The 27,349-nt window shown below is 41.0% G+C and overlaps 1 protein-coding gene across 1 annotated transcript in view; it reads left to right on the forward strand.

The window, feature by feature from the left end:
* The first annotated feature begins 435 nt into the window (after window positions 1–435).
* The window catches only part of CEP78 (centrosomal protein 78), a 98,863-nt gene continuing 71,949 nt past the window's right edge, over window positions 436–27,349 (forward strand). The window contains exons 1-5 of the mRNA XM_089691102.1: window positions 436–576; window positions 5,982–6,254; window positions 7,882–8,057; window positions 10,165–10,237; window positions 25,994–26,097. Coding sequence (XP_089547228.1) covers window positions 6,002–6,254; window positions 7,882–8,057; window positions 10,165–10,237; window positions 25,994–26,097 — 606 coding nt within the window. The 5' untranslated portion in view covers window positions 436–576; window positions 5,982–6,001. The remainder of the gene's footprint in view (window positions 577–5,981; window positions 6,255–7,881; window positions 8,058–10,164; window positions 10,238–25,993; window positions 26,098–27,349) is intronic.

Raw genomic sequence — 27,349 nt, forward strand, 5'->3', positions numbered from 1 at the left:
CAAAGTGTGAAAGCACTGAAAGCTGGCCTGGACGGGAAGGGGGTAAAATGTCCAGACTTGAAGTGGTTAAAGGGATGAGGTGACAACCCTAGTCACAGTGTGAATGGGACAAATAGGAAGCAATTGTTTCCTTTGTGTCCATGCTCAGACAGACGTTTTGTTCACGTGACTCTGCTGTTTCAGCATCAGGACGACAGACTGATCTTCTGTAGGAAGGCTCTCGGAATGATTCCGTGCCTGCTTTCCTTTCTGACAGCACACAAGACAAGCTGACTGTAACGGCCATAGCACGAGTCACAGCACTGAACACCATTGTAACCAGCGGACAGCCCGCTACTGAGAGGAGTGGGGCGGGGCAAGGTCTAGGTCAGCTGTGTGAGGAAGGGGAAGACGGGTCAGAGGGAGGTGGGGCCAGGAAGGAGGGGAAGGGGCGGGTTTCCGCAGGCGGTTGGAAACCAAGGGAACGCAATGCTGTGGAGGAAGCGGGAGGACTTGTAGACATGGGATCTGACCTGTGCTGATGGTGACAGAGCCAGCAATACATCCTGAGCTTTGTTGTGCACTAATACGGCACGTGTAAGTATACAGCTCCCTCCGCTATGTACTGTGCACCTTCATTACTTACTCAGGCTTCTTACAGATAGGTACCTCCGGCTGTTTACACGAGCTGGGAGTCTCTGCCATGTTATTGCCAATACTTACCTGCATTATGGTTCAGTCAACCAATCTGCATGGTTAGATATGAAATCTTGGCCATTTCATACTCCAGATATGTGCCTGCTCTACTATGTACTTGTGTTAAAAAGTATATTGTTCTCTTTGTATTGCTTCCTTTGTGTGCAGGGGCGGACTGACCATTTGGAAACTCGGGCACTGCCCAGGGTCAGTAGGGGGCCCCATGAGATGCTCCTGGTACCTTTTTCATAGGCTTTTTTTGAGTTTGGGCAAGGACACAGGGGCCCCATGATCCCCTAATGCCTGGGGGCCCCATGAGTTGTCAGTCCGCCCCTGTTTGTGTGAAATATCCAGTCTTCCTTCCAGTCCCTCTGCGTTCCATACTAAAAACTGACCACACTAGGTGGGAGAGTACAGCTTGGTCAGTTTTCTGGCTGTGCTGGTAACTCAGCCTACCTGTCCTCCAATGATCTTGTGCAGACACACCTCTACTGCACAACCATTGACTGGGAAGATCAGTGTTCTTTATGAATACTTATTAACCTCTTTGCGCCGGCCACACACAAATGTGCAGCCTCCCGGCATCTGGGCCTTGACACCGAGCGGCTGCACATTTGCGTGCAATTAAGAAAAACATATGTGCTGAGAGCGAGCTCCCTGTGCGCTCCCAGCCCACATGTCCGGTACTGACGGAAAGGTCCCGATCTCCTCTTTTCATCGGGACCTTTCCTGATCATGTGACAGCGAATCACGGTGGTCACATGACCCTAAAACCCTGCCCCGCCTCCCAGCTTCTGAAACCCTTAAAGGGCCAGGAGGAACTGGCACCAAGGGGTTAAAAAAAAAGAAAAAGTATTTACAATGTTTTAACTTTCATATCTATTGAATGGGTTGCTTTACTTAGTGAGAATTCCCATATATCTTAAAGTGATTCCAAACAAAATTTTAAATCATACACATGCCATACTTACCTGCTCTGTACAGTGGTTTCGGTTGTCCTCTTCTCAGGTACCCAACCGGTGCAACTGGAATCTCCCCCTTGCCGAGTGCACCCTTACTAAACCCCTTGCTATGGGGGCACTCATGCAAACTCGCTCCTGAGCCTCACTCTGTGTGTCCTTTGACACACACAGAGTGGCTTGGCACCTGTGTTCTCTTGGGCAACTGTGTTCTCCTGCTTAGTGTGGTCAGTTTTTAAATATGAAAGCAGAGGGACTGGACAGAACACCGGGGATTTCACACAAAGGAAGCAATACAAAGAGAACAGGATACTTTTTCATACAAGTACATTATACAGCAGGCACATATTAGGTATAAAAATCCTTTAGCCTTGAGAACCACTTTAAGCATAAGACCCCTTTCACATGGGGCAGATTCTGTTCCCATCAGTAGGGGATCAGCTCAGATCCCTGTTGATCAGAGTGGGCGGATGACAGGTCCAAGTCCACGTTCCAAGCGGACAGGGTCAGTCTGCTCTATGGGTGGCTGGGTGTAAATGGAGTCCGCTGTCCATTTACACTCGACTGCCTCCAACCTTCTTCACCTAAACAAAAGAGGACAGGCCCACTTCAATGTTTTTTTTTTTTTTTTTCAGCAGACCCAATTGGACCCACAGTTAGGCAGACTTGTGTCCGTTTACACCCACCTGCCCATTGTGGGAGGAATGGACCTTGTGATCAGGTCCGTCTGTTAGTTTTTCAAACCATGTGAAAGGGATCTAACGTTTTTTTTTTTTTTAAAGTTTGGTGAAAGCATGCATTTCTTCGCATTTAAAAAGAAATCTTTAATATTCTTTTACTTTGTTAACATACAGTATCTCACAGAAGTGAATCCTCCCCTCACATTTTTGTAAATATTTTATTTTCATGTGACAACACTGAAGAAATGAAACTTTGCTACAATGTAAAGTAGTGAGTGTACAGTTTGTATAACAGTGTAAATTTGCTGTCCCCTCAAAATAACTCAACACACAGCCATTAATGTATAAACCGCTGGCAACAAAAGTGAGTACACCCCTAAGTAAAAATGTCCAAATTGGCCCCAAAGTGTCAATATTTTGTATGGCCACCATTATTTTCCAGCACTGCCTTAACCCTCTTGGGCATGGAGTTCACCAGAGCTTCACAGGTTGCCACTGAAGTCCTCTTCCACTCCTCCATGATGACATCACGGAGCTGGTGGATGTTAGAGACCTTGCGCTCGTCCACCTTCCATTTGAGGATGCCCCACAGATGCTCAATAGGGTTTAGGTCTAGAGACATGCTTGGCCAGTCCATCACCTTTACCCTCAGCTTCTTTAGCCAGTGGTCGTCTTGGAGGTGTGTTTGGGGTCGTTATATTGGAATACTGCCCTGTGGCCCAGTCTCCAAGGGGAGGGGATCATACTCTGCTTCAGTATGTCACAGTACATGTTGGCATTCATGGTTCCCTCAATGAACTGTAGCTCCCCAAAGCCGGCAGCACTCATGCAGCCCCAGACCATGACACTCCCACCACCATGCTTGACTGTAGGCAAGACACACTTGTCTTTGTACTCCTCACCTGGTTGCCGCCACACACGATTGACACCATCTGAACCAAATAAGTTTTTCTTGGTCTCAGCAGACCACAGGACATGGTTCCAGTAATCCATGTCCTTAATCTGCTTGTCTTCAGCAAACTGTTTGCGGGCTTTCTTGTGCATCATCTTTAGAAGAGGCTTCCTTCTGGGACGACAGCAATGCAGACCAATTTGATGCAGTGTGTGGCGTATGGTTTTAGCACTGACAGGCTGAACCCCCCCACCCCTTCAACCTCTGCAGCAATGCTGGCAGCACTCATATGTCTATTTCCCAAAGACAACCTCTGGATATGATGCTGAGCACGTGCACTCAACTTCTTTGATGGTGAGGCCTGTTCTGAGTGGAACCTGTCCTTTTAAACCGCTGTATGGTCTTGGCTACCATGTTGCAGCTCAGTTTCAGGGTCTTGGCAATCTTCTTATAGCCTAGGCCATCTTTAAGTAGAGAAACAATTCTTTTTTTCAGATCCTCAGAGAGCTGTTTGCCATGAGGTGCCATGTTGAACTTCCAGTGAGCAGTATGAGGGAGTGAGAGCGATAACACCAAATTTAACACACCTGATCCGCATTCACACCTGAGACCTTGTAACACTGATGAGTCACATGACACCAGGGAGGGAAAATGGCTAATTGGGCCCAATTTGGACATTTTCACTTAGGGGTGTACTCACTTTTGTTGCCAGCGGTTTAGACATTCATGGCTGTGTGCAGGGGTGGACTGACAACTCATGGGGCCCCTGGGCAACAGGGGATCATGGGGCCCCTGTGTCCTTGCCCGCACTCAAACCACACCCAAAAAAGCCTATGAAAAGGTACCAGGGGCATCTCATGGGGCCCCCTACTGACCCCAGGCCCTCGGGCAGTGCCCGAGATCCTAAATGTTCAGTCCGCCCCTGGCTGTGTGTTGAGTTATTATGAGGGGACAGCAAATTTACACTGTTATGCAAGCTGTACACTCACTACTTTACATTGTAGCAAAGTGTCATTTCTTCAGTGTTGTCACATGAAAAGATAGAATAAAATATTGACAAAAATGTGAGGGGTGGACTCACTTCTGTGAGATACTGTATGCACTTGGAACTTTATTAAACCCCCCAAAAATTGAATATGATTTTAGATATATTGCAGCTTACAAGATCTTGGATGTAGTGGCTGCTCTAGCTTTCTTTTTGAGCTTTTTTCTATTTATTTTCATGTGGTGATCAAGCCAGTATGCCTGTTATATTTCAAATTTCTTTCACACCAAACTGTCCAGCAAAAGTGGCAGTTAGAAAGTTAAGACAAGCCATTTAACACTGACAAGATGTTCATAATTAACCACTTCCATACCAGGCACTTTTACCCCCTTCCTGCCCAGGCCAGTTTTCAGGTTTCAGCGCTCTCACACTTTGAATGACAATTGCGCGGTCATACAACATTGTACCCAAACTAAAATTTTATCATTTTCTTCACACAACTAGAGCTTTCTTTTGTTGGTATTTAATCACCACTGGGGTTTTTATTTTTTGTCCAATTAAACTAAAAAGACCGAAAATTTTGAAAAACAAAATTAAGTTTTTCTGTGTTTCTGTTATAAAAGTTTGCAAATAAATAATTGTTCTTCATAAATTTAGGCCGAGATGTATTCTGCTACATGTCTTTGGTGAAAATAACCCAAATTAGTATTTATTATTTAGTCTGTAGGAAAGTTTTTAGAGTTCACAAACTATGGGATATATCTGAAAATTGATCAATCCTGAAGTACTGACAGCCAATCTAATTTCTTGATGTCAGAATAGTACAGCGTTGTAATTTTTTGTCATAATTTTTCAGAAGCTGAAGAAATTAAAAAAATTATTCAGTTTTTTTTACATACTGTCACCAGTGCAGTACAGCGTCATCATATAAAAGGCATGGTGGTGATAAGGGACACTGAATGGTGACAGTACGAAAAAAAAAAAGATTTTTTTTTTATTTTTTATTACATTTTTTTTCTCTTTTTTTTTTTTTTAAGATTTCTTTTCATATTTCACTATGACCAAATTTGTATAATATTACCATAGTAACATTGTACTACTTTGGGGAAGTGATCAGAATTTTTTTTTTTTACACAATTTGCTTATAGCAAAGAATTACTTTGCTATAAGCAAGCAAATATTTACCTGAATGAAATCGATTCATTCAGGTTTTTTTTTTTGCGATTAGCTGTGATTTGGCCACGGCTAATCACATGACACAGCTGGGCTGTGATTGGCCCAGCTTGTGCATGTGATCGCTGTGACCATTCACAGCTAGACATCCTTGTATACAATTGATGGCATGAAAGGAAGCCATCCATTGTATACAACTGTCATGTGACCTACTGCAATTGGTCACAGCAGGTCACATGGTACTGGCAACGGGGCCAGTACACAGATCTGCACAGGAAACTGACTGGAATTGACTGCACTGGTGTGATCTAAGGCCATTGAAATACATGGAAAACATGGTCCATGCGATTTTGATGCAGAAAAAAAAAACACTGAACCAGGTAAAACAAAATTTTGCTGTAGCTACTTAAAAAGTGTTAGCTGGAGTTTGGCTTCAATTTTTAAGGCAAAGCCAGGTGAAATAAAAAAAAAAAAGAGAACTAATGCAGCTACCATTTAAGAATTGATATGCTTCAATATATTAAATTTTTGTTTTTGGGTTTAATACCGCTGTAAGTACCAGTAGAGTTAGTGCTGGAAAACTACCTTTTTAATTACTTTTGTTTTTTAATTTACAGGGTATTGTGTACAGGAAAAGATGATTGATTCAGTTCAAATACGCCGCCAAGGGCCTATAGACTTTAAGTCCCATTATGAATATATGTGTGTTTTACAAGATTCCATCCCGCTGCAAGCTGTAAAGGTGAATCTACGACAAGATGCCCTTAACTTCAATGCAGATCGGATCCGATTAGCTGACTGGCCGCCCATTCTAAATACCTTGAAAATTAATAAAAGCTTGATAAGCGTATCTATAAAAAGCTGCCATCAACCAGGACTTGGAGAATCAGGTTAGAAAAAGTCACATTTTGCTTCCTGTAATATAATCTTTTCAAAAAGTACTGTATATTTATAGAAACATTTTTTGTATATTATGAAATAATACATCTCTCTTTCCTGGAGAAAGTGGGAAAAAAATCTCTGAGGGAAATCTCTTACAGAGAACGGATTTTCCCAGTGGGGACTCAAGCTTCCCCCACTAATCTAAAGCAAATAGAAAAGTTTTAGATGTTTTGTAATTTCATTCTGAAGTTGAAAATAAATGATTTGTGATTCTTTCTAGATTGGGAGCACTGGTTAAAGGATGAGTTCACCTTTTGTAACATGTTACAGCCGTATTTAGTGTTTAACATGTAACATGTTACAATATAGCACTAGCCAGAGTTCTGTGAATGAATGATCTACAAGTAGAATCCACTCTTGCGGCAGACGACTTGTAGTTCTCAATGGACTACGAGAGTGCTAGTGAGCCCTGGGGGAATAGGGGCTTCTTAGACTCATGACTTGTGGTTGCGGTTAGGTGAGCTTCACAGAATTCTTCTGCCAGTCACCAGCGACATTTATAGGTGTCAGAAAAGATGTTTGTTTCATTCTTATGTCCTTCTGGTTGTTGTATCTCACCAGTCTGGGATTAAATTCTAATTTTACTTGCTGCCTAACCTTGTGGCGGTGCCTCCAGCGCCCTACCCCATCAGTCACGTCAACTTTGTGCATTCTGTAGTGGTCTTAGGAGTCCCTTCACTCACTATTGTGTGATGCTGATACTGCATACTCTCTGGTATATTTTTTTTTGCCCTTGATGGGCAATCCATGTTATCATGGGTCCTAAGGCCCCTTTTTATGTAGACTGACTGGTCTTTTATGACTGAACCTAATTTTTGTCCATAGTTCACTCTTGGGGGTTGTCCCCAGTGTTCTGTTGATCACATCAGGTTTGAGCTCTTTTCTTTCTTATTTGGGAATTTTTTGTTGTTCCACCAACTTTTTGGTGGGTTTTGGTTGTTCAGTTTTTTCCTGCTTCAGGTTCAATGTTCCCTTTTGTGTGGAATCTGGTGGTGTCCTTCTCTATCCTGGTCTTGAGCATTTGGGAGCCTGCTAGTGGTTGTTGTTGTGCTACCTGCACCTCATGTGGACTGCTTTAAGAAGTCCTGACAATATCTGAATTTTTGTGTCTCTGAATACTTGTGTACTTCAGTGGACTCCAAGAAGATAATTCAAAGGTAAGTACAAAAAAAATCTGTTTTTCAGGATACAGTGGGGGATGAAGATAAAACAGATCTGATGAGCTCTGTGTAAATTGACGGTGCTATATAAGTACCTGTAGTAATAATATATTATGGAACAACAGAGTGCCTACCACACTGCAGCACGGAGTGCATGCAAGAGTCTAAAGACAATATAACATTAACATGCAAAAAGAGAACCTCATACTCAAATTAAATGAGACTTTCAGCACTTTTGGTCCAATGAATTTTAAGAAATAATTTGTGATATAATTTGGTATCGAAGTAGTGTTGTCAGCACAGTAATAATCACATGTGTTTTGTCCTTGCTTACCAGAATGCTGTGTGAGTTTTTTTCTTCAGCACCAGACTTTCTAATGCCAAGTTTAAATTTTTTCATGATTTGAACTGACAGATTCTGAGAAATATGGAATCCACTTTCGAAGACGTATTCCACCTATTCGATCAAAGGACATGACTTTTCAGCTATGCCGAGCCCTTGCAGCATGTTTGCGTGTGTCAAACTCTTTGAAAGAGGTGGAGCTCCATGGACTGCCATTAAGGGAAAGAGACTTGCGAACGTTGGCTAAGGCAAGTATTTTAAATACTAGTGAGTACATCTATCTCCACAATACAAAGATTTGGACAAATATTTGTTTTAAAAAAGTGTTCCAGTTTTGTTCTGTTTTTCTTTCCTTCACCCTTTATAAACTAGCTTGGGCCAAATTTGGCACATTATAATTAATAGAGGGATTGCTTAGACATATAAAGACTGTGGTTTAATTAAAGTTGGGAAAATATAGTACTTTTTAATATTTTTTGTTCAAATTATGTCACATTTTTTTTGCCATATTTTGATAGCCTGCCACAATTGTGTTTGGTGCTGCAATGACTACCAGGCTACTTCTGTCCTAGTATGTCTGTTCTTTGTTCTTTATCTGTTTGGGACTGGGAGCATTTCTTATTTTCTTATTGCACACATGTACACGGTATACTTCTTTTTGATATATATTTATAATAAAGATGTATTCTTTCAAATTAGATTTTATATTATGTGCAGCATTAGTAAATTTTATAAGGGGCAAGACTACTGTTTTTTTTTTTTTTTTTGCCATAAAATAGGCTGGACCACCACATGAACCATTTAAGGCATTTTAGTTGTATTTTTCAGTTTGGCCCTGGAGGGAAGCTGGTTTTGGTATAAAGCTCCCCTTGTATCATTTGCATGGTGTACAGTGCCTTGCAAAAGTATTCATACCCCTTTAAAATTTTCCACATTTTGTCATGTTACAATCAAAATTGTAAATATATTTTATTGGGATTTTATGTGATAGACCAACAGAAAGTGGCACATAATTGTGAAGCGGAAGGAAAATGATAAATGGTTTTCAACATTTCTTTACAAATAATCTATCTGAAAAGTGTGGCATGCGTTTGTATTCAGCCCCCCTTACTCTGATACCCCTAACTAAAATCTAGTGGAACCAATTGCCTTCAGAAGTCACCTACTTAGTAAATAGAGTCCACATGTGTGTAATTTAATCTCAGTATAATTGCATCTGTTTTATGAAGCCCTCAGAGGTTTGTTGGAGAACATTAGTGAACTAATAGCATCATGAAGGCCAAGAAACACATCAGACAGGTCAGGGTTAACATTTTGCAGAAATTAAAGCAGGGTTGAGTTTTAATAAAATATCCCGAGCTTTGAACATCTCACAGAGCACTGTTCAAGCCATCATCCAAAAATGGAAAGTGTATATCACAACTGCAAACCTACCAAGACATGGCCGTCCACCTAAACTGACAGGATGGGCAAGGAGAGTATTAATCAGAGAAGCAGTGAAGAGGCCTATGGTAACTGGAGGAGCTGCAGAGATCCACAGCTCAGGTGGGAGAATCTGTCCACAGGACAACTATTAGTTGTGAACTCCACAAATCTGGCCTTTATAGAAGAGTGGCAAGAAGAACGCCATTGTTGAAAGCTATAAGAAGTCCCATTTGCAGTTTGAGAAGCCATGTGGGGGACACAGCAAACATGTGGAAGAAGGTGCTTTGGTCAGATGAGACCAAAATTAAACTTTTTGGCCTAAAAGCAACACTGCACATCAACACACCATCCCCACTGTGAACCATGGTGGTGGCAGCATTGTGTTGTGGGGATGCTTTTCTTCTATCACATAAAATCCCAATAAAATACATTTACATTTTTGGTTGTAACATGACAACATGTGGAAAATTTCAAGGGATATGAATACTTTTTCAAGGCGCTGTATATTAGACTGAGGGAGGTAGTGATTGCAGAGTCAGTACTGATCCTCATGCAGACCTTTTCAAGTCTTCTTTGTGGCTTTCAGATGGTTTAAAGATTCAGACTGAATGGGGCCCCAGGTATTCTTAAGTGGATAAAGGCTATTTTTCTAGTTTTGACTAGATTTGGAAAGGGATAGAACATCTTTTTTTTTTTTTTTTTTTTTTTTTTTTTTTTTTGCTAGAGTAACCAGTGTTTTATACATCCAGATTTGGAGATAGGCATGTTCCTGCTATTCGCAGGTTGATTTTTTCATCACTATTAAATGTTATGTGTGCTTAAGCGTAGAACCTCTTTGAGAGCAAAACATTAATTAATAGGCTTTCTTTTGCTGTTTACCTGAATCCTAAATGGTAATGATAGGTAATGTTTTTTTTTTTCTTGCTAAAGGGTTTGGCTGCCTCAAAATCTTTGGAGAGCATGTCATTGCCATATTCATCATGTGGAGATGAAGGACTAGAAAGTGAGTATTTACTTTGATGACCAGATCAGTATTTTTTTTTTTTAAGTTGGCTTTGGTTTAATATAAAATTCTTTCTTTCTTTATTGCACTCTTTGTTTTATCATTTTTATTATGGTACAAAACAAGAACATATCACGAGAGGGCTGTATAAGGCACATTTGGTACATCAAACATTTAGCAGCAATACAAGTCTCATGAAATAATATCATGGGTTTGAAAGGTTCATAAGGAAGAGAGCCCAGATATAGCACATCAAAAATATGTCTTTCAAACAGGTTGTGAATCTTAAATTGGTTCTTAAGGTTAATTTTTTTTTTTTTGTAAAAACAACAAACGTGTATACTTATCTACTGTGTGCAGTGATTTTGCACAGAGAAAGCCTGGATCCTCCTCTTCTTAAATCCCCCCACAGACTCTCCTGGCTCCTCCTATCTGTCAGGTGCCCCCATAGCAAGCAGCTTGCTATTGGGGCACCCGCTGCCCCATGTTTCCATTCACACAGGGAGCCGCAGCTTGGCCCCGCCCCCTCTCTCTCATCATTGGCTGACTGGCTGTGATTGACAGCAGCTCCCACTTGCTGTCTCAGCCAATGAGGAGGCAGAGGCTTGGGATAGCTGAGGCTGTTATTCACATTGTTGGATCTCGATGAGGATCAGGTAAGTTTTGAGGGGACTGAGGGACCTGTTGCACACAGAAGGTTTTTTTACCTTCATGCATAGAAAACTTTAAAGTTCTGTCATCACATAATATCTCATAAATCCATATATATGATTGAGTAGACCAAAACATGGGTTCATCAAGCCCATATATAGACCCCTAAGTGTCTTTGCACTAATGTTTACGGGTTACAGGTAACAAGTTGTGGCGGAGGAAAAGCATTGGTGCTTTCGGTATTGTCCTATCTGTGAATTTTTGTGTTATCTCATGGTCTTTCTGTCCAGAAATCTTGTTGGGCCATGCAAGACCAGAAGATTCTAGTACACATTTCCAGCATGTTGCTGGTGAAGCAGGGTAGATAGCATGGGATACTGTTGGGGTATGTTACCAGAGAGTGACAATCTTATAGCCAGATTCCTGAAGTGTATTACTTTTGGAGGATTTATATGACATTGTAAGTACCATATGAGCCTGGAGGCTTCTTACCCCTCTAGATCTTTTATGTCCAAGGAGCAGGAATGAAATGATGCGGGGAAGTGGTTTTCCTGAAGGGTCATGGCCTCATCTTGAGCAAAATGTGTATCCTGGAGAAAAGCCACTTGGTCATTACGCCTATGAATGTCAAGTAAAATAAGACAGTAATTGCATATGTCCACATTGTAAATGATTAGTAGTTCAGTTGGCCAGATAGGCGACGTCACAGCACTCCATGGCCTGCATGTTCCCCCTACTGGGGTCCACAGAGCCTTATCCTGAGCAAAATGTGTTTCCTGGAGAAAAGCCATGTGGGCATTATGTTTATGAATGTCAATTAAAATCATTCTGTGTTTTTTTTCCAAATATTGCATCCTGGAAATATTGTTAAGATTAATCATATTTTGAGGGTTCAGGTTGGAGGTTAAGGGTTGATAAACATAATGTGGAAATGATAGAGTCTGGATATGGAGAGCATTGCGGAGCAGGGGGCCGATCGACAATACCTAGTGTACCAACTAGTCAACAGGGAGGAGGCGGGTTGAAGTGGGCTTGGGTGTGGGTAAGTGAAGGAGATGAGGTAAGGAACTGGTAGGAATAGGGAAGTTAAATGCTTGCGGGACAGAAAGTAGGTTTAAAGGTAATGGGGTGTTCTGTGTCTCTGAATAGGTTGCAACCCTAAGGGAAGGTGAACTAGGTATTAGAGGGGAAAGCCTTTGTCCCTGGTTAGACCAGCTGCTGACCAGGGATGGCCTACATGGATGAGGAGTCAAAACATCAGGGAGTGGGATGGCCAATATATAGGTAACTCTATTTGCAGAGGTGGGCTTGGAAGCACAGTTACTGCCCAGACTGAAATTATACCTAGGAGAATACTAATACTGGATAAGCTGAGAGCCGGTATCCAAAATTGCTAAATGTGAGACTGCTGGCAACATCTCCTTAACACAAGGAGGCTCTGTCTCACGGCAGAGAGTTTCCCCTGAAGAGAGGGGTCCCTACCCACAAGACCTTACAGAAAGGGAAAATGTCCAGATATATAACATCAGTTGTTAGAGCCTGGGCATGAGGAGAGTAAAATGTAATCCTTAACCATTATGAAACAAGGAACAAAATGGAATCAGTAAGCTAGAGCAGTGGTCTCCAAACTGTGACGCATTGTTTACTTTTATCCAACCCTTGAGGCACTATTTCATCCACTGATACCAACAATGGGGAATAATTCCTGCCCACTGACACCAATGAAGGGGCACAATTCCTCCAAATGACACCAGCAATTGGAATGAATTACACCAAAGACGGCGCATTGTTTTTCCCCACTGACATCGGGACCTTTTCTACTCGCAATGGCCAGTCTGGTCCCCTAAAGTCTGAAGGACAGTAAACTGACTCCTTGTTTAGAAAGTTTGGAGACCTCTGAGATAGAGAGAAAGCCAGCTGGCTAACTATTTTTAATATAAATCAGAACCCCCGTCGGGGGTGTGAGTAAGGAAACATGGATGAAGTATGGTAGGCATGAGGATCAAGACTAAAGGTGGGAGGTAGTATAAGACAGTAATTTCATACCATGTCCCCACTGTAAAGGATTAATAGTTCAGTTGGCCTGATGGGCATTCCACATTTGGGTATCTAAGTGTGGAGATGAATATAGCCCTCGCCATCACAAATGGGAAAAGAGTGGTCTCGTGCTTCACTGTGATGCCTGGAACATAGAGTCGGTATCATTTCAATACACTTTTTAAAATACAAACATAGTGGTACAACACAGCTTAAATTAAGATTTAGTTTGAGGACTCTTTAACCTTGAAGGACAACCTCTGATATAAACTGTAAGAAATATAAAAGTTGTCCATTCCTGAGGACAGCTTCCAGTTTAGAAACCGCTCCCAGTGTGGGCGACGAAAGGTCTCACCTGGGGTCAGGGGTCCCCAGCCAGAAGCCAAGACACAGAGGGTCTCAACCAGGGGTCAGGGGTGCCCCAGCCAGAAGCCAAGACACAGAGGGTCTCAACCAGGGGTCAGGGGTGCCCCAGCCAGAAGCCAAGAAACAGTAGGTCTCTTCGAGGGGTCAGAGGTGCTTCAGCCAGAAGCCAGGAGACAACAGGTCTCGTTTTAGGAGTCAGGTCGGCTCCTCTCAGGGTTTCAGGAGAACCCCAACCCATAGGCCAGAGGTGGGCTGTGCAGCAGGGTGCTGCGACTAAAGGTTAGAGCTCCAGGAGAGCTGGACAACACAGTCAAAGGGGCTGGTGATAGAAGCAGCAGTGCTGCCAATAAGTGAGCCAGGTGGCTCTGTATTTTTGTTTGTGCATATTGTGTAGAAGAAACCCTTGTATGAGCAACTGATGTATATGTGAACTTTTCGTTTGAATAAAAGTGGGCTTCCATGCCCTAAAATACAGTTTTGGACTAGTGCAACTCATTGTAAATGCACCTACTGTTTAATTATAATCACGCAATTCCTCAGTAGGTTAAGTGGGAGAGTGATGACAGTGAACAGGGTTCTGTACATGGAATAAAAATTTATATACCCTTGGGGTTTCCAGGGGGTGTAATATTTGTTCCCAGAGCCTGCAGTCTTACATCTGTTCCTGTCATGAAAGGGGTCCTGAGAGAACCACTGCTCAATAAACTGTTAACCTGCCAAGATGGGAAGCGCGAGTTTCAGTTAACGGTCTCCCACGACATACAGTGCCTTGAAAAAGTATTCATACCCCTTTAAATGTTACAACCGAAACCGTAAATATATTTTATTGGGATTTTATACGATAGACCAACACAAAGTGGCACATAATTGTGAAGAGGAAGGAAAATGATAAATGGTTTATAACATTTTTTTACAAATAAATATCCAAAAAGTGTGGTGTGCATTTGTATTCAGCCTCCTTTACTCTACCCCTAACTAAAATCTAGTGTAACCAATTGCTTTTGGAAGTCCCCTAATTAGTAAATAGCATCTACCTGTATAATTTAATGTGTAATTTAATCTCAGTATAAATACAGCTGTTCTGTGAAGCCCTGAGGTTTGTTTGAGAACATTAGTGAACAAACCGCATCATGAAGGCCAAGGAACACACCAGACAGGTCTGGGATAAAGTTGTGGATAAGTTTTAAAGCAGGGTTAGGTTATAAAAAAATATCCCAAGCTTTGAACATCTCACGGAGCACTGTTCAATCCATCATCTGGAAATAGAAAGAGTATGGCACAACTGCAAACCTACCAAGACATGGCCATCCACCTAAACTGACAGGCCAGGTAAGGAGAGCATTAGTCAGAGAAGCAGCCAAGAATGCCCATAGTAACTCAGGAGGAGCTGCAGAGGTCCACAACTCAGGTGGGAGACTCTGTCCACAGGACAACTATTAGTTGTGCACTCCACAAATCTGGCCTTTATGGAAGAGTGGCAAGAAGAAAGCCATTGTTGAAAGAAAAGCATTTGCATTTTTTGAGAAGCCATGAGGGGGGACACAGCAAACATGTGGAAGAAGGTGCTCTGGTCAGATGAGACCAAAATTAAACTTTTTGGCCTAAAAGCAAAACGCTATGTGTGGCGGACAATTAACACTGCACATCACCCTGAACACACCATCCTCAACGTAAACCATGGCAGCATCATGTTGTGGGGATGCTTTTCTTCAGCAGGGACAGGGAAGCTGGTCAGAGTTGATGGGAAGATGGATGGAGCCAAATACAGGGCAATCTCAGAAAAAAAACCTGTTAGTCTGCAAAAGACTTGAGACTGGGGCAGAGGTTCACCTTCCAGCAGGACAACGGCCCTAAACATACAACCAGAGCTACAATGGAATGGTTTACATCAAAGCATATTCATGTGTTAGAATGGCCCAGTCAAAGTCCAGACCTAAATCCAATTGAGAATCTGTGGCAAGACTTGAAAATTGCTGTTTACAGTTGCTCTCCATCCAATCTGACAGAGCTTGAGCTATTTTGCAAAGAAGAATGGGCAAAAATGCCAAGCTGGTAGACATCCCCAAAAAGACTTGCATCTGTAATTGCAGTGAAAGGTGGTTCTACAGAGTATTGACTCTGGGGGGCTGAATACAAATGCATGCCACAATTTTCAGGTATTTATTTGTAAAAAATGTTGAAAACCATTTCATTTTCCATCCACTTCACAATTATGTGCCACTTTGTGTTGGTCTATCATATAGACTTTTTTACATGATGGTCTATCATTTTACATTTTTGGTTGTAACATGACAAAATGTGGAAAATTTCAAGGGGTATGAATACTTTTTCAAGGCGCTGTATGAATCTCAGCTCTTCTCAAGGTGAATTTCTCAAGCTGAAAATGCAATTGCCAGCTTGGATGGAAAGTTAAACGTGTGTGTGTGTGTTATGACAGGAGGAGACTGTCACTGTGAGGAGATAGGAAAATGTGACACAGGATTCTACGCAAAATGTGTTGTTCCAGACTAGTGGTTCTGGGCAGAGAAAGCCGTGGATCTGGTTTTGTTCAGATTCTTGCAGTCTGGCTGAGTACACAGCTGTGAGGTGTCGTTATATACTCAGGTCTGAGAATAGCTCAGGGGTCCCAGTTGGAGACAGCTCCCAGTGTGGAGGGCAGAAGGTCTCATTGGGGGTCAGAGGACCCAGCCAGAAGCCAAGAGACAGAAGTCTCTGTTCCAGGCGTTAGGTCTGCTCCTATCAGGGTGTCAAGAGAACCCCCCCCCCATCCATAGGCCGGAGGATGCTCATGCAACAGGGTGCTGTGACTAAAGCCTATAGAGCTAGTTATCCAGGAGAGGTACTGCCAATTAAAGTTGAGTGAGGTTATGAGCCAGAAGGCTTGGCATTTTCTACTGTTTGCCTTTTTTTGCTAAAGCTGGAGAAAATCCCATGTGCGAAGTCTGTGAACTTTTGCTATCCTTTTAAATAAAAGTGGGCTACTAAGCCCTTAAAAATAGTTACTGTCTGCCACGGACTCACTATATAAACGCATCTACCACGAGAGCTAACTACCCCATGTCAGAGAGCATGTTTGTGTGTGTACCTGTTTTTGATGCCATCATCCCAGTACTGTTTTTTAGAGCCGATGGTTGGCTTTCTTGTAATGGCAAGCAGTGTGGCTAACTAGCAGCCCGATTGCTAATACAAGCAGTGAGAGGGGGTGTCCCCCACCCTCTTGCCACCTTCCGCAGCTCTAACGGAATCGCCTGTCCCACCGACCAGCCTGTGCTTCTACGTTGGTCCCGCATGCACACAAACAGTGATCATCACACACATGAGGTATCACCATGAACGTCAGATCATGGGCAGTAATTCTAGCACCAGGCTTCCTCTGTTAATGTAAAGTGGTAACCTGTAAATTCTTTTAAAGCTCCTCCTATGGATCGTAAAATTACACTGTGTGCCGCCATTGCACGGGCGTGCCCCGTTATAAAGTGTGACATGTTTTGTATCTATTTACTCGGTGTAACAGGAACTTTTAGTTTTTTACAAAAAAATTGGGTTATGTATTATGAAAAATAAAAAAACGGTATTTTTCCCCAAACAAATTGCGTTTTAAAAACCGCTGTGCAAATACCGTGTGACATAAAAATTGCACTACTCGCCAATTTATTTTCTAGGGCCTCTTCTTTAAAAATTTTAAATGTTTGGGGGTTCTAAGATGTTTTCTAGCAAAAAATACTGATTGTTACATGTAAACAAAAAGTGCCAGAAAAGGCTTGGTCTTAAAGCAGATCTATACAGTGCTGTAAAAAAAGTATTTGTCCCCTTCCCCTTTTTTTTTTTTTTTTTTTCTTTTTTGTATACTTGACACACTTAATCGATTCAGAAAATCAAACACATTTTAATATAGCACAAAGATAACCCAAGTAAATACAAAAAAAAAGAAAAGCTGTCCAATCCTGACTGGCCCTATGTGAAAAAGTATTTTTCCCACCCCGTTGCTAAATCATGAATGAACTGTGATTAACCACATTTTTTGGAAAGTGAAGTTAAATTTCACTTGCCACACCCAGGCTTAATTACTGCCAGACCTGTTGAATCAAAAAATCACTTAACCACTTGTCCTCAGGAAGATTTACCCCCCTTAACCACTTGAAGACCAAGCCTTTTCTGACATTTTTTTCTGTGTGCTTGAAAAAAAGCTAAGGCCCTAGAACATAAAATTCTAAGTGTTGAAATTTTTTATGTCACAGTATTTGTGCAGCGATTTTTCAAATGCAAATTTTTTGGAAAAGTACACAATATACTGCCCAATTGTTTGATAAAATATAAAAGATGATGTTATGCCAAGTAAATGGATACCAAACATGACATGCTTTAAAATTGCGCATGTCTGTGCAATGGCAACAAATTAGGTTACATAGTTAGTCTGGCTGAAAAAAGACAAAAGTCCATCCAGTTCAACCATAGAAAAAAAAAAAAAAAGTTATAATCCTATGCCCAGAGATGATCCAGAGGAAGGCAAAAAAACCCAAGCAAAGCACGATCCAATTTGCTCTTGCTGGGAAAAAAATTCCTTCCTGATCCCCCGAGAGGCAATCGGATATTCCCTGGATCAACTTTACCTTTAAATGTTAGTATCCAGTTATATTCTGTGTATCCAAGAAAGAATCCAGGCCTTTTTTAAGAGCTGGCCAGAACCAACTCTTGAGGGAGTCTATTCCACATTTTCACAGCTCTCACTGTGAAGAAACCTTTCCGTGTTTTGGAGATTAAATTTCTTTTCCTCCAGACATAAAGAGTGCCCCCTTGTCCTCTGTTCTGACCTCAGGGTGAATAGCTCTACACAGAGTTCACTATATGAATCGCTGACATATTTATACATGTTTATCATATCTCCCCTTAATCTCCTCAAGAATTTGTAATATCCATAGGTGACGCTTTAAAAGCCTTTAACCACTTCCCGTAAGCCCATGTATATAAACGGCGAGATGGGAGCAGTGCAGGGGCGGGTGGCTGTTTATAAACGTCCTCCCGCTTCCCTGCTTGTGCGCACTGCCTAGGAGCGCGTGGCACCGCAATCCGATCGCTGTACGGGACCTCTGTGTGAGGTCCCAATCATGTGATCACTGATTGGCCAATCAGTGATCACATAATAGTAGCAAGCAAAATATCACTTCTGAAATCATTGCTTACTACTTGTGAAATCTGTGAATAATCACAGAGCTCACATGGTACAACGCTATTCACAACAGCCTTATACCATGTGACAAGCTGTGACCAATCACAGCTCACACAGTATTTCTCAATGGCTGCAAGAATGCAGCCAGAGAGAAGGAGAAATGATTGCTTTTACAGCCTTTATGGGTGTAAAAGCAATCCGTGTTAAGAAAAAAAAAACAAAACCTTCATCACCCCCCACAAGTAGTACAGTGTCACTATGGTGACCGTATGTTAAAAAAAAAAACATAAATAATAAAAGAAACATTTTATTTTTACTAAACAGATAACTGAATACATTTTATCCAATATTTATGAGGAAAGATTATTTATTTGCAAAATTTTATAAGAAAAACACTTTTTTAAAAATGTTTGGACTTTTTCATTTATATAGCAAAAAAAAAAAAATCCCAGTGGTGAATAAATACCACCAAAATAAAGTTTTATCTGTCTCAAAAAAAGCTAAAAAATTAATATGGGGACAGTGTTGCATGACCGCGCAATTGTCATTCAAAGTGTGATAGCGCTGAAAGCTGAAAATTGGCCTGGACAGGAAGGGGGTAAAAGTATCCGGAGTTGAAGTGGTTAAAGGTCATCACTTTAGATTTACACAGGTCTAGGGCTAGAATTACTGCTCTTGATCTGACGTTTGTGGTGATACCTCACATGCATGGTGCAATCTCTGTTTACATACTGCCCTGGGACCACTGCTTGCATTTGCCTTTGCACGCGAGCAGGGGGGTGGGGGTGAAATATTTTTTTTTTATTATTTTTACACTGTACACTTTTTTTTTCTTTTTAATTTTTTTTTTTTTTTTTTTTTTTTTTTTACAATCACTTTTATTATCACAGGAAATGAAAATATCCCCTGTGATAGCAATAGGCAGTGACAGGTATTCTTTTATGAGAATACTTACCAAGATCGGAGTGATCAGATTTATTTATTTATTTATTTCAGGTACTTATTTAGCGCCGTCAATTTACGCAGCGCTTTACATATATATTGTACATTCACATCAGTCCCTAACCCTCAAGGGGTGTACAATCTAAGGATGCTTTCCCAATTTTAAAATGGCGCTGTATATATCCAGCAAAACGGAAATGATGAAATGCTTGTAGTTTCTGGTCTCTTAGACCAGGGGTCTCCAAACCAGGGTGGATAAAAATCAATGATTTTTAAAAAAAAAATCGGATTTTTTTAATTTAAATTGGATTTTTTGATTTAAATCTGATTTTTTTAAATAAAATGCTTTTTGAGGAAAATATTACCATCCAAAGGTTATTCCATCATGAAATAAAGATTAGTTTTTTAATTATGTAGAATAAGGCTGTATATGTTTAATTTTTTTTTCATGTAGAAAACTAGGATTTAAATCAAGCCTTACTGACTAGTGATTTAAATCGTGATTTAAATCGTGATTTAAATCAGTTTGATTTAAATCAAATCCACCCAGCTCCAAACTATGGCCCTCCAGGTGTTGAGGAACTGAAAGTCCCATGAGACGACAGCCACAGGGCAGAGGCATGATGGGACTTGTGATACTTCAACAGCTGGAGGGCCATAGTTTGGAGACCCCTGTCTTAGACCATAGAGATGATTGGAGGCATTCCAGTCTCAGATCGGCTCTATTGTCAGCCAGCTGCATTTTTGGGTTCCCCAGTGGGATGGGGGAGCCCAAGAAAACCTTGGAAGGCAGCAGGAGGGGTGGGGTAGTCCCTTCTCGTTGCTTGTAAAAGCTATCCAGCGGCTAATTAGTGGCTTGGATTGTTTTTACTTGAAAGCCGACTGCCAGCTGAAAAAAACAATACCAGGATGATGCCTGTAGCTGCAGGCATCATCCCGGTATAACCACTCAAAGTGCAGTGAAGTACCTGTATGTTGCTGGTCCATGTTGGGCATATATGTAACAGCAGACAACATGGGCAAATGATGAATTGGGTCTGTGGACCAATATGACCGCAGTTCATTCATTTTTGTAATGCCACTGTTGAGGGTTAGGCCCAAAAAGGTTTTAAATTCAGAAACTGTTATAAGTTTCCATGTGAATTGTCTGGCAAGAGCTGAATTTAGATGGGTGGCGATGTATTGCTGTGCATATAAATTGCTTTGGCCCACAATCCATTCATACAAATTTTCCATGAAAAGGGGCTAAACGCTAGTGCTGGCAGGGATCGGGGCCAATCCTGCTAACACTGCATTTTTGGGGACACTATACAAAGAAGGTACTAGTATAGTTCTGTTGGTGATCAATATATTAATCCGTACAAACACTATACTAGTAATGGCGGTGATTAGCAACCTCTAGTGTGAGTGCAATTGTCTACAGGCAATTTAACGCTAACTGACCCTGGCTGGGAGGGGTGCTAACTGACCCTGACGCTATGTGATGATGTCGCTAGAGGCAGTAATACAGTGATCAGTGAAAAATTCTATATACTGACACTGTACTAATGGCACTGGCTGGGTGATGGGGTAATCAAATGGTTAATAGGGGCAATCAAAGAGTTAAATGTGCTAATCTAATGTGTGCATTTAAATGTGCTTTTACTCAGTGCCCTGTTTGTTCTCTCCGTGGACAGCATAGGGAGCAGCGGGGGGGGGGGGGGGGGGGGCATGCATGCGCACACACACCTGGAAATAGAGAGCTGTGTAAGATTGTTGCTTTGCCCAGGGATGCTGCTCGCCTGTACATTGTTGGCAGGTGGGCAGCAAGTAGTTAACAAAAGAAAAAAAAATTCTCTGTTTCTTTTAAAACATAATTTTTTTTATAATAATACTTTCATCAGAGTAATGCAGTGTTACCATAGTAACATTGTACTACTTTGGGGGGTGATCAGGAATTTTATTTTTATTTTTTTTTTTTTTACACTTGCATTGCATGAGCAATGAAGATTGTTGCTCTGCAACGCAGAACATACTTTGAACTGTCATGAATGTATTAAGTTCATGACAGTTCAATACATTTGTGATCTGTGATTGGCTCCAGCTGGTCGCATGGTACAGGGTACTCCGATTGGCCCCATGTGTCATGTGAGAGCTGTGGACCAATCGCAGCTCTCCAGAAACAAGCAAAGCATTTATGAATTAAATTGATTCATAAAAGGTTTATCAATGTGATCGCATAGCGATCACGTGATCAGCGGGTCCTGATTACTGGCATTCTCATTTTGCTGTGTCTGGTGGATACAGCACACATGGGGGGTTAGGATTGACCAGACCAGCAACGTATGGGTACATCGCTGGTCCTGTTGCTGCCGCCTGTCTACAGTACATTGCAGGCAGGCGGCCCGTCTAACAAAGTAAAGCATTCTAAAAGATCTCAAGAACAACATATCATGCTGAGATATAAAGAAATTCAAGAATAGAAGAGAAACAAAGTAATTGACATATATCAGTTTGGAAAGGGTTACATAGCCATTTCTAAAGCTTTGGGACTTCAGTGAACAATAGTGAGAGCCATTATCCACAAATGGAGAAAACTTGGAACAGTGGTGAACCTTCCCAGGAGTGGCCGGCCTACCAAAATTACTCCAAGAGTACAACGACGACTCATCCAGGAAGACCTAAAATAATCCAGAACAGCATCTAAAAAACCGCAGGCCTCACTTGCCTCAGTTACTGTCGGCATTCATGATTCAACAATAAGAAAGAGACTGGGCAAAATGGCATCCATGGGAGAGGTCCAAGGTAAGAGCCACTGCTAACCAAAAAGAACACAAAGTCTTGTCTCACATTTGCCAAAAAAAAATCTTGATTCTCCTTAGGACTTTTGGGCAAATATTCTGTGGACTGATAAAAGTTGAACTGGACGATTTGGCATAATTGATAGAGCGGAGAATTCATGGTTCCATCAGAAAATTCAAAGGGAGAATGTCCGGCCATAAGTTCGTGACCTCAAACTCAAGCCCACTTGGGCAGCAAGACAGTGATGCAAAATACACCAGCACGTCCACTTCTGAATGGCTCAAGAAAAAAAAAAAAATTAAGGTTTTGGAGTAGCCTAGTCAAAGCCCGGACTTGAATCCAATTGAGATGCTGTGGAATGACCTTAAACAGGCCGTTCATGCTCAAAAACCCTCCAATGTGGCTGAATTAAAACAAGTCTGCAAAGAAGAGTAGGCCAAAATTCTTCCACAGTGATGTGAAAGACACTGCCAGTCGTGCCAAGGGTGGCAGAACCATTTATTTGTTTTAGGGGGCAATTACTTTTTCACATAGGGCCAGGCAGGTTTGGACAGCTTTTTTCCCTTAATGAAATCATTTAAAAACTGCATTTTGTATTTATTCAGATTATCTTTGTGTAATATGAAAAATGTGATTGATGATCTGAATCATTTAAGTGTAACAAATTCACAGCACACACCAATCCACTTTTTATATTGCTTACTACTAGGACTACTAGCCAGTTGGCTTTAATTAGGCATACACTAACTTGTCTTTCACAAGGTGATCTGCACCGCAGACATGTCTCTGGAAACTTGCTTATTAAGCTCCCAGTCACATCGGTTGCGATTTGGCATTTGATTTGCATGCCAGGCGACTTGTAAATCGTAGGCCAAGTCGCACCCTATTGTCCGCTATTAGAGCGGTCATATCAGTGCGGTTTCCTACTTGGTTGGAGCCGCACCGATTTCTAAATTAGTACATGCACTACTTATGGAGCGATTTGCATATACATCTGTATCAGATGTCTTGCAAATCGCATTCTGAAATTGGCGGGTCCCCGTCTTTGAAATCGTGCAACTTCACTGTAAGTCGCACGATTTCAAAGCCGGTCTTGATGTGAACTGGGGCTAAAGCTCTTTTATTATTCTTTTACCAAGCACTAAGGTATTGATCCTCAGATATGATCTTTTTCAAGCATGGGTACCTAAAATTTTTGGTAGGTCTAAAAATACACTTTTGATTGGAAAATAAATTCAGTTGGTTAAGTAGGTGAGCAAGCATTGCATTATACTATTTAGAGCAGCAAAGGAGGTCACGTGGCATAAATTGAACAATGAATGTGCTTGCAGGTTGTCCCAGGGGTCTGCCATTTTGCAGCAAACACTTGTATTCCTCCTGTCTTTGCTAAATTCTTAAAATTATGATAAAATAGAAGTTGGGTAATAATTTTTGCAACAGTATGTTTGCGAATCTGTTTTTTCCTATAGCCTAGTAAATGGATGTACTGCAGCTTTAACTCTTATACCACCTGTCAGCACAAATCTGTTTCACAGTAGCCTCTGACCTCACCTGTCTGAGAAGGTTCATGGAAAGTTATGTCCAGAATAATTTGATTCTACTTAATTATGCAGTACATTAATTGACTTTGGGTTCAATCAAAATGACTTGGCATCACAAAGAGATATTTTATGTACACTCTCTGATCATCACAAGCTGCTTTGCTTGTGTTTTAAAAAGAGCTTGAGCTGTAGATTGCACAAGCAATGGACACAGTGAGTCATTCTCGGCAGTATTTCCTCCAGTGACTTGCTGCTTTTATTTTGAGGAATTCATATCTGCAGTTTCCCGGTTTCCATGGAGATCAGAGGAGTATAAATTTAAAATTGTATTTTTGAATCTGCAACGCCTTGTACAATCAGCTGTTTGATGTACTGCAGTATGTGAATTAATGAACTTTAAATGGAGCAATCACTCTGTAAAGAACAGCACAGTCTCCCATCTGTGAACTCTAATCCCATATCTTTCTAATGCATTCTCATCTGTCCATTTCTAGAATTCTTTAAGAACCTTTAATGTTGTCAAGTTGCTGCCTTTGCGTTAAGCATGGTATTAAAGTGCCAGTCCATCTAAACGAATATTTCAGTTTTGGGCAGATGGTAGAAGGCTCAATCAGCCATCAGTGAGGGACCCCAACATTAGGATCTTTCAGTGCTGCCTTCCTGCCATGATCATTAGAAGCTGGTCTCCTTCTCTATGATAGATGTTACTTGCAGCATATTTTGTATTATGGAGAATGCAAATGTCTGTGGTTTGAGATGTTTGCTGCAGTAGGACACTGAAGATACTTTGTGATGCTAAGTGTGGGTGGGGTGAGAGGAAGAAAAAAAGATTAAACTATGAAGTTCAAAACAATTCTTAACCACTTACCCTTCTGTGGATTTAACCCCCCCCACCCCCTTCCTGACCAGGCCATTTTTTGCATTACAGCTCTGCGTTACTTTAACTGACAATTGCATGGTCATGCAACACTGCAACCAAATTAAATTTATGACTTTTTTTCCCCACAAATTTCTTTCTGTGGTATTTGATATCCTGTGCGGTTTTTATTTTTTGCGCTATCAAAAAAAAAAAAAAGGCCAACAATTTTGAAAAAAAAATTATATTTTTGACATTTTACTATTAAACATGTCCAGTAAAAATTTTTTAAAAATCATAAATTTAGACCAAAATGTATTCTGCTACATGTCTTTGCTAAATACGTGTAAATTAAATGGTTTACGTGAAAGTTATAGCGTTTACAAATGGAAGTGTATATATACTGGGATTTTTTTTTTTTTAATTTTTACTAGTAATGGCGGCGATCAGCGACTTATAGTGGGACTGCAGAACTGCGGCGGACATTTTGTCACTAGGGGGGAACTGACTTGCTGTCACTGATGTCACTGACATCCCCAGTGACACCAATACAGTGATGAGTGCTAAAAAAAAAAAAAAAGCACTGACACTGTAGTAATGGCACTGGACAGGAAGGGGTTAACATGAGGGGTGATCAAAGGGTTAACTGTGTGCTGGGTGTGTTTTATTGTGCGGTGGTGTCTGTGTGCTTCACTGTAAGCACACTGCTTTGGATGGTTGTGCTGTGCACAGCCATTCAAAGCAGTGTGCCCGAGTTGACAGGGAAGTAAACAAAGCAGTTCTCCTCCCCGTCGGAGATCCTTGGTAATCACCGGGCGCGGGCGAGTAATCACCGGCCGCAAATGGCAGCGCAGGTAGGGCACGTGCCCCCTACCCGGAAATGCGAAATCACGTATATGTATGTGATTTTGTGCACCCGTGCCACCCTATAGCATTATTTCTGTTTATAGAACTGTCGAGATCCTGTTCATTTTCATGTTCCTTCAAGAAAATTTTAATTATATCTAACTCCAAAACCTTTTTTCTGTAAGGATAGGAGAACCAAAAGAACTAAAACTCCTCATTTATTTATAGCTGTTGGAAAAAGTATCTTCATTGGAAGATTTTACCTCTATTCTTGTTCTGGGCACAATATTAAAATTTTGGATTTTTCTTAAATTGCAGTCCTGGTGACAGAGGTTACCAAGACAAATAGACAATAACAACTTCACAGGGGTTCCAATCTTTTCCTACTATATTCAAAAATGGGGAAAAAAATGGCTGTGTGTGCCAGACTTTCCATTTGTGCCACAGAAAAAATATACAGTATCTTGTTCTTATTTTTTCCTTATAACCTTTTTCATTTCATGTTTGTTTCATGTATGACATTCATTTTACTTTCTCTTTCTAATTATGAATATTCTGTCTTCTTGTAGTTATCTGTCAAAGTGTGAAGAATTCACCAACCATCAAAATGATTAATTTCACTGGATGCAATCTCACGTGGCGAGGAGCTCAATTTATTGCCAGTATTATCAAGGTGAAATAAATGTAAACGTTTGCGCCAATACAATGAAGAATCAACAAGCAGCACAAATAAGACATAGATAGATAGTCTCTGTAGACATTTTTTAAAGCAAACATGAACGTCTAAACACCTCCCTGAAGGTCAAAGTGCAGACAAATGTCACACAAAAGTGAAAATGGGTTGGCCCTCGTGAGAAAAAAAGCACTTGATAATATAACGTATCAAATTTGAAATGCCTTCCTAGGGAATCCTGCTGTACCAGCATGTATAATGTAGATTTCGCAGTGTACTCATATACAGACCAGCAACCTTTGTTTAACCTGCACAGAAACATCCAAATAAAGAGACTAGGAGGACTCTAATAGTCTAAGTAATATTTTAAAAGGCTTTTTTCAAGCAGAAAATTTATATACATCTAAAAACCACCATCACCGGTGATGGCAGCATGTGACACCACTGTTTCCAAATCTTTGCCTAAGTTACACCTTGTGCATCTTGTCCTATGGGATATCATCAGGAGCTGTAGACGCTGAATTAGTATGCAGATTATGTATCACTTGCCACCACAAAGTCCCTCCCCTCATGTACGCATATACCGTTCAAATTTTAAAAAACATTTTGACAAAGTGAAAGCATCCTCAGGTTGATTACTTAGAAAGCCATGACAGCGAAACATATAGAGGCAGTCAACATGTCCACCATATCCAGTTTACGTATTGGAGATCCTTCCGGTAATTGGCATGCACGCCGGCTCCAGATAGCGGAGCTGTGGTGATACCCAAGGCTGATTGTATTGGGCACTAGAAAATGGGAGTACAATTCTTACTTATATTCTTTGTACATGTCAATTCTCTAATAAATTGCTTTATAAATTAATTTCTGAAAATCCTTCGCTCTATACCCTTTTTCCAAAAATCTCGATTTCAATATTAGAAACTCCTTCATATAATCATCTTTAGATGTGCAGTTATATGTGCATCACAGGCTGGTAAAACATATGAAATATATTCTTTCATCTAATGCGCAACAAAAAATGTGGTTTATATGTTGAGGTGCTCATGTGGTTTAGAATATGTTGGACGCAGCACATGGACCCTATATGTTTGATTGGGTGAACATATTGCCAACATCAAAAAGGGCTACAAAGTGTGTCTAAACATTATGCTTCGAAGCATAATAACAGTCCTGTGGGCACCACATTCATTTCATTGGAGAAATATGTACCTAACTGGAGAGGCAGTAATGCCAAGAGAACTATTTCTAA

The sequence above is a fragment of the Staurois parvus genome, unplaced genomic scaffold (assembly GCF_062004578.1).
Source record: "Staurois parvus isolate SC_StPar_1 unplaced genomic scaffold, SC_StPar_1.0 ptg000549l, whole genome shotgun sequence".
NCBI lineage: Eukaryota > Metazoa > Chordata > Amphibia > Anura > Ranidae > Staurois > Staurois parvus.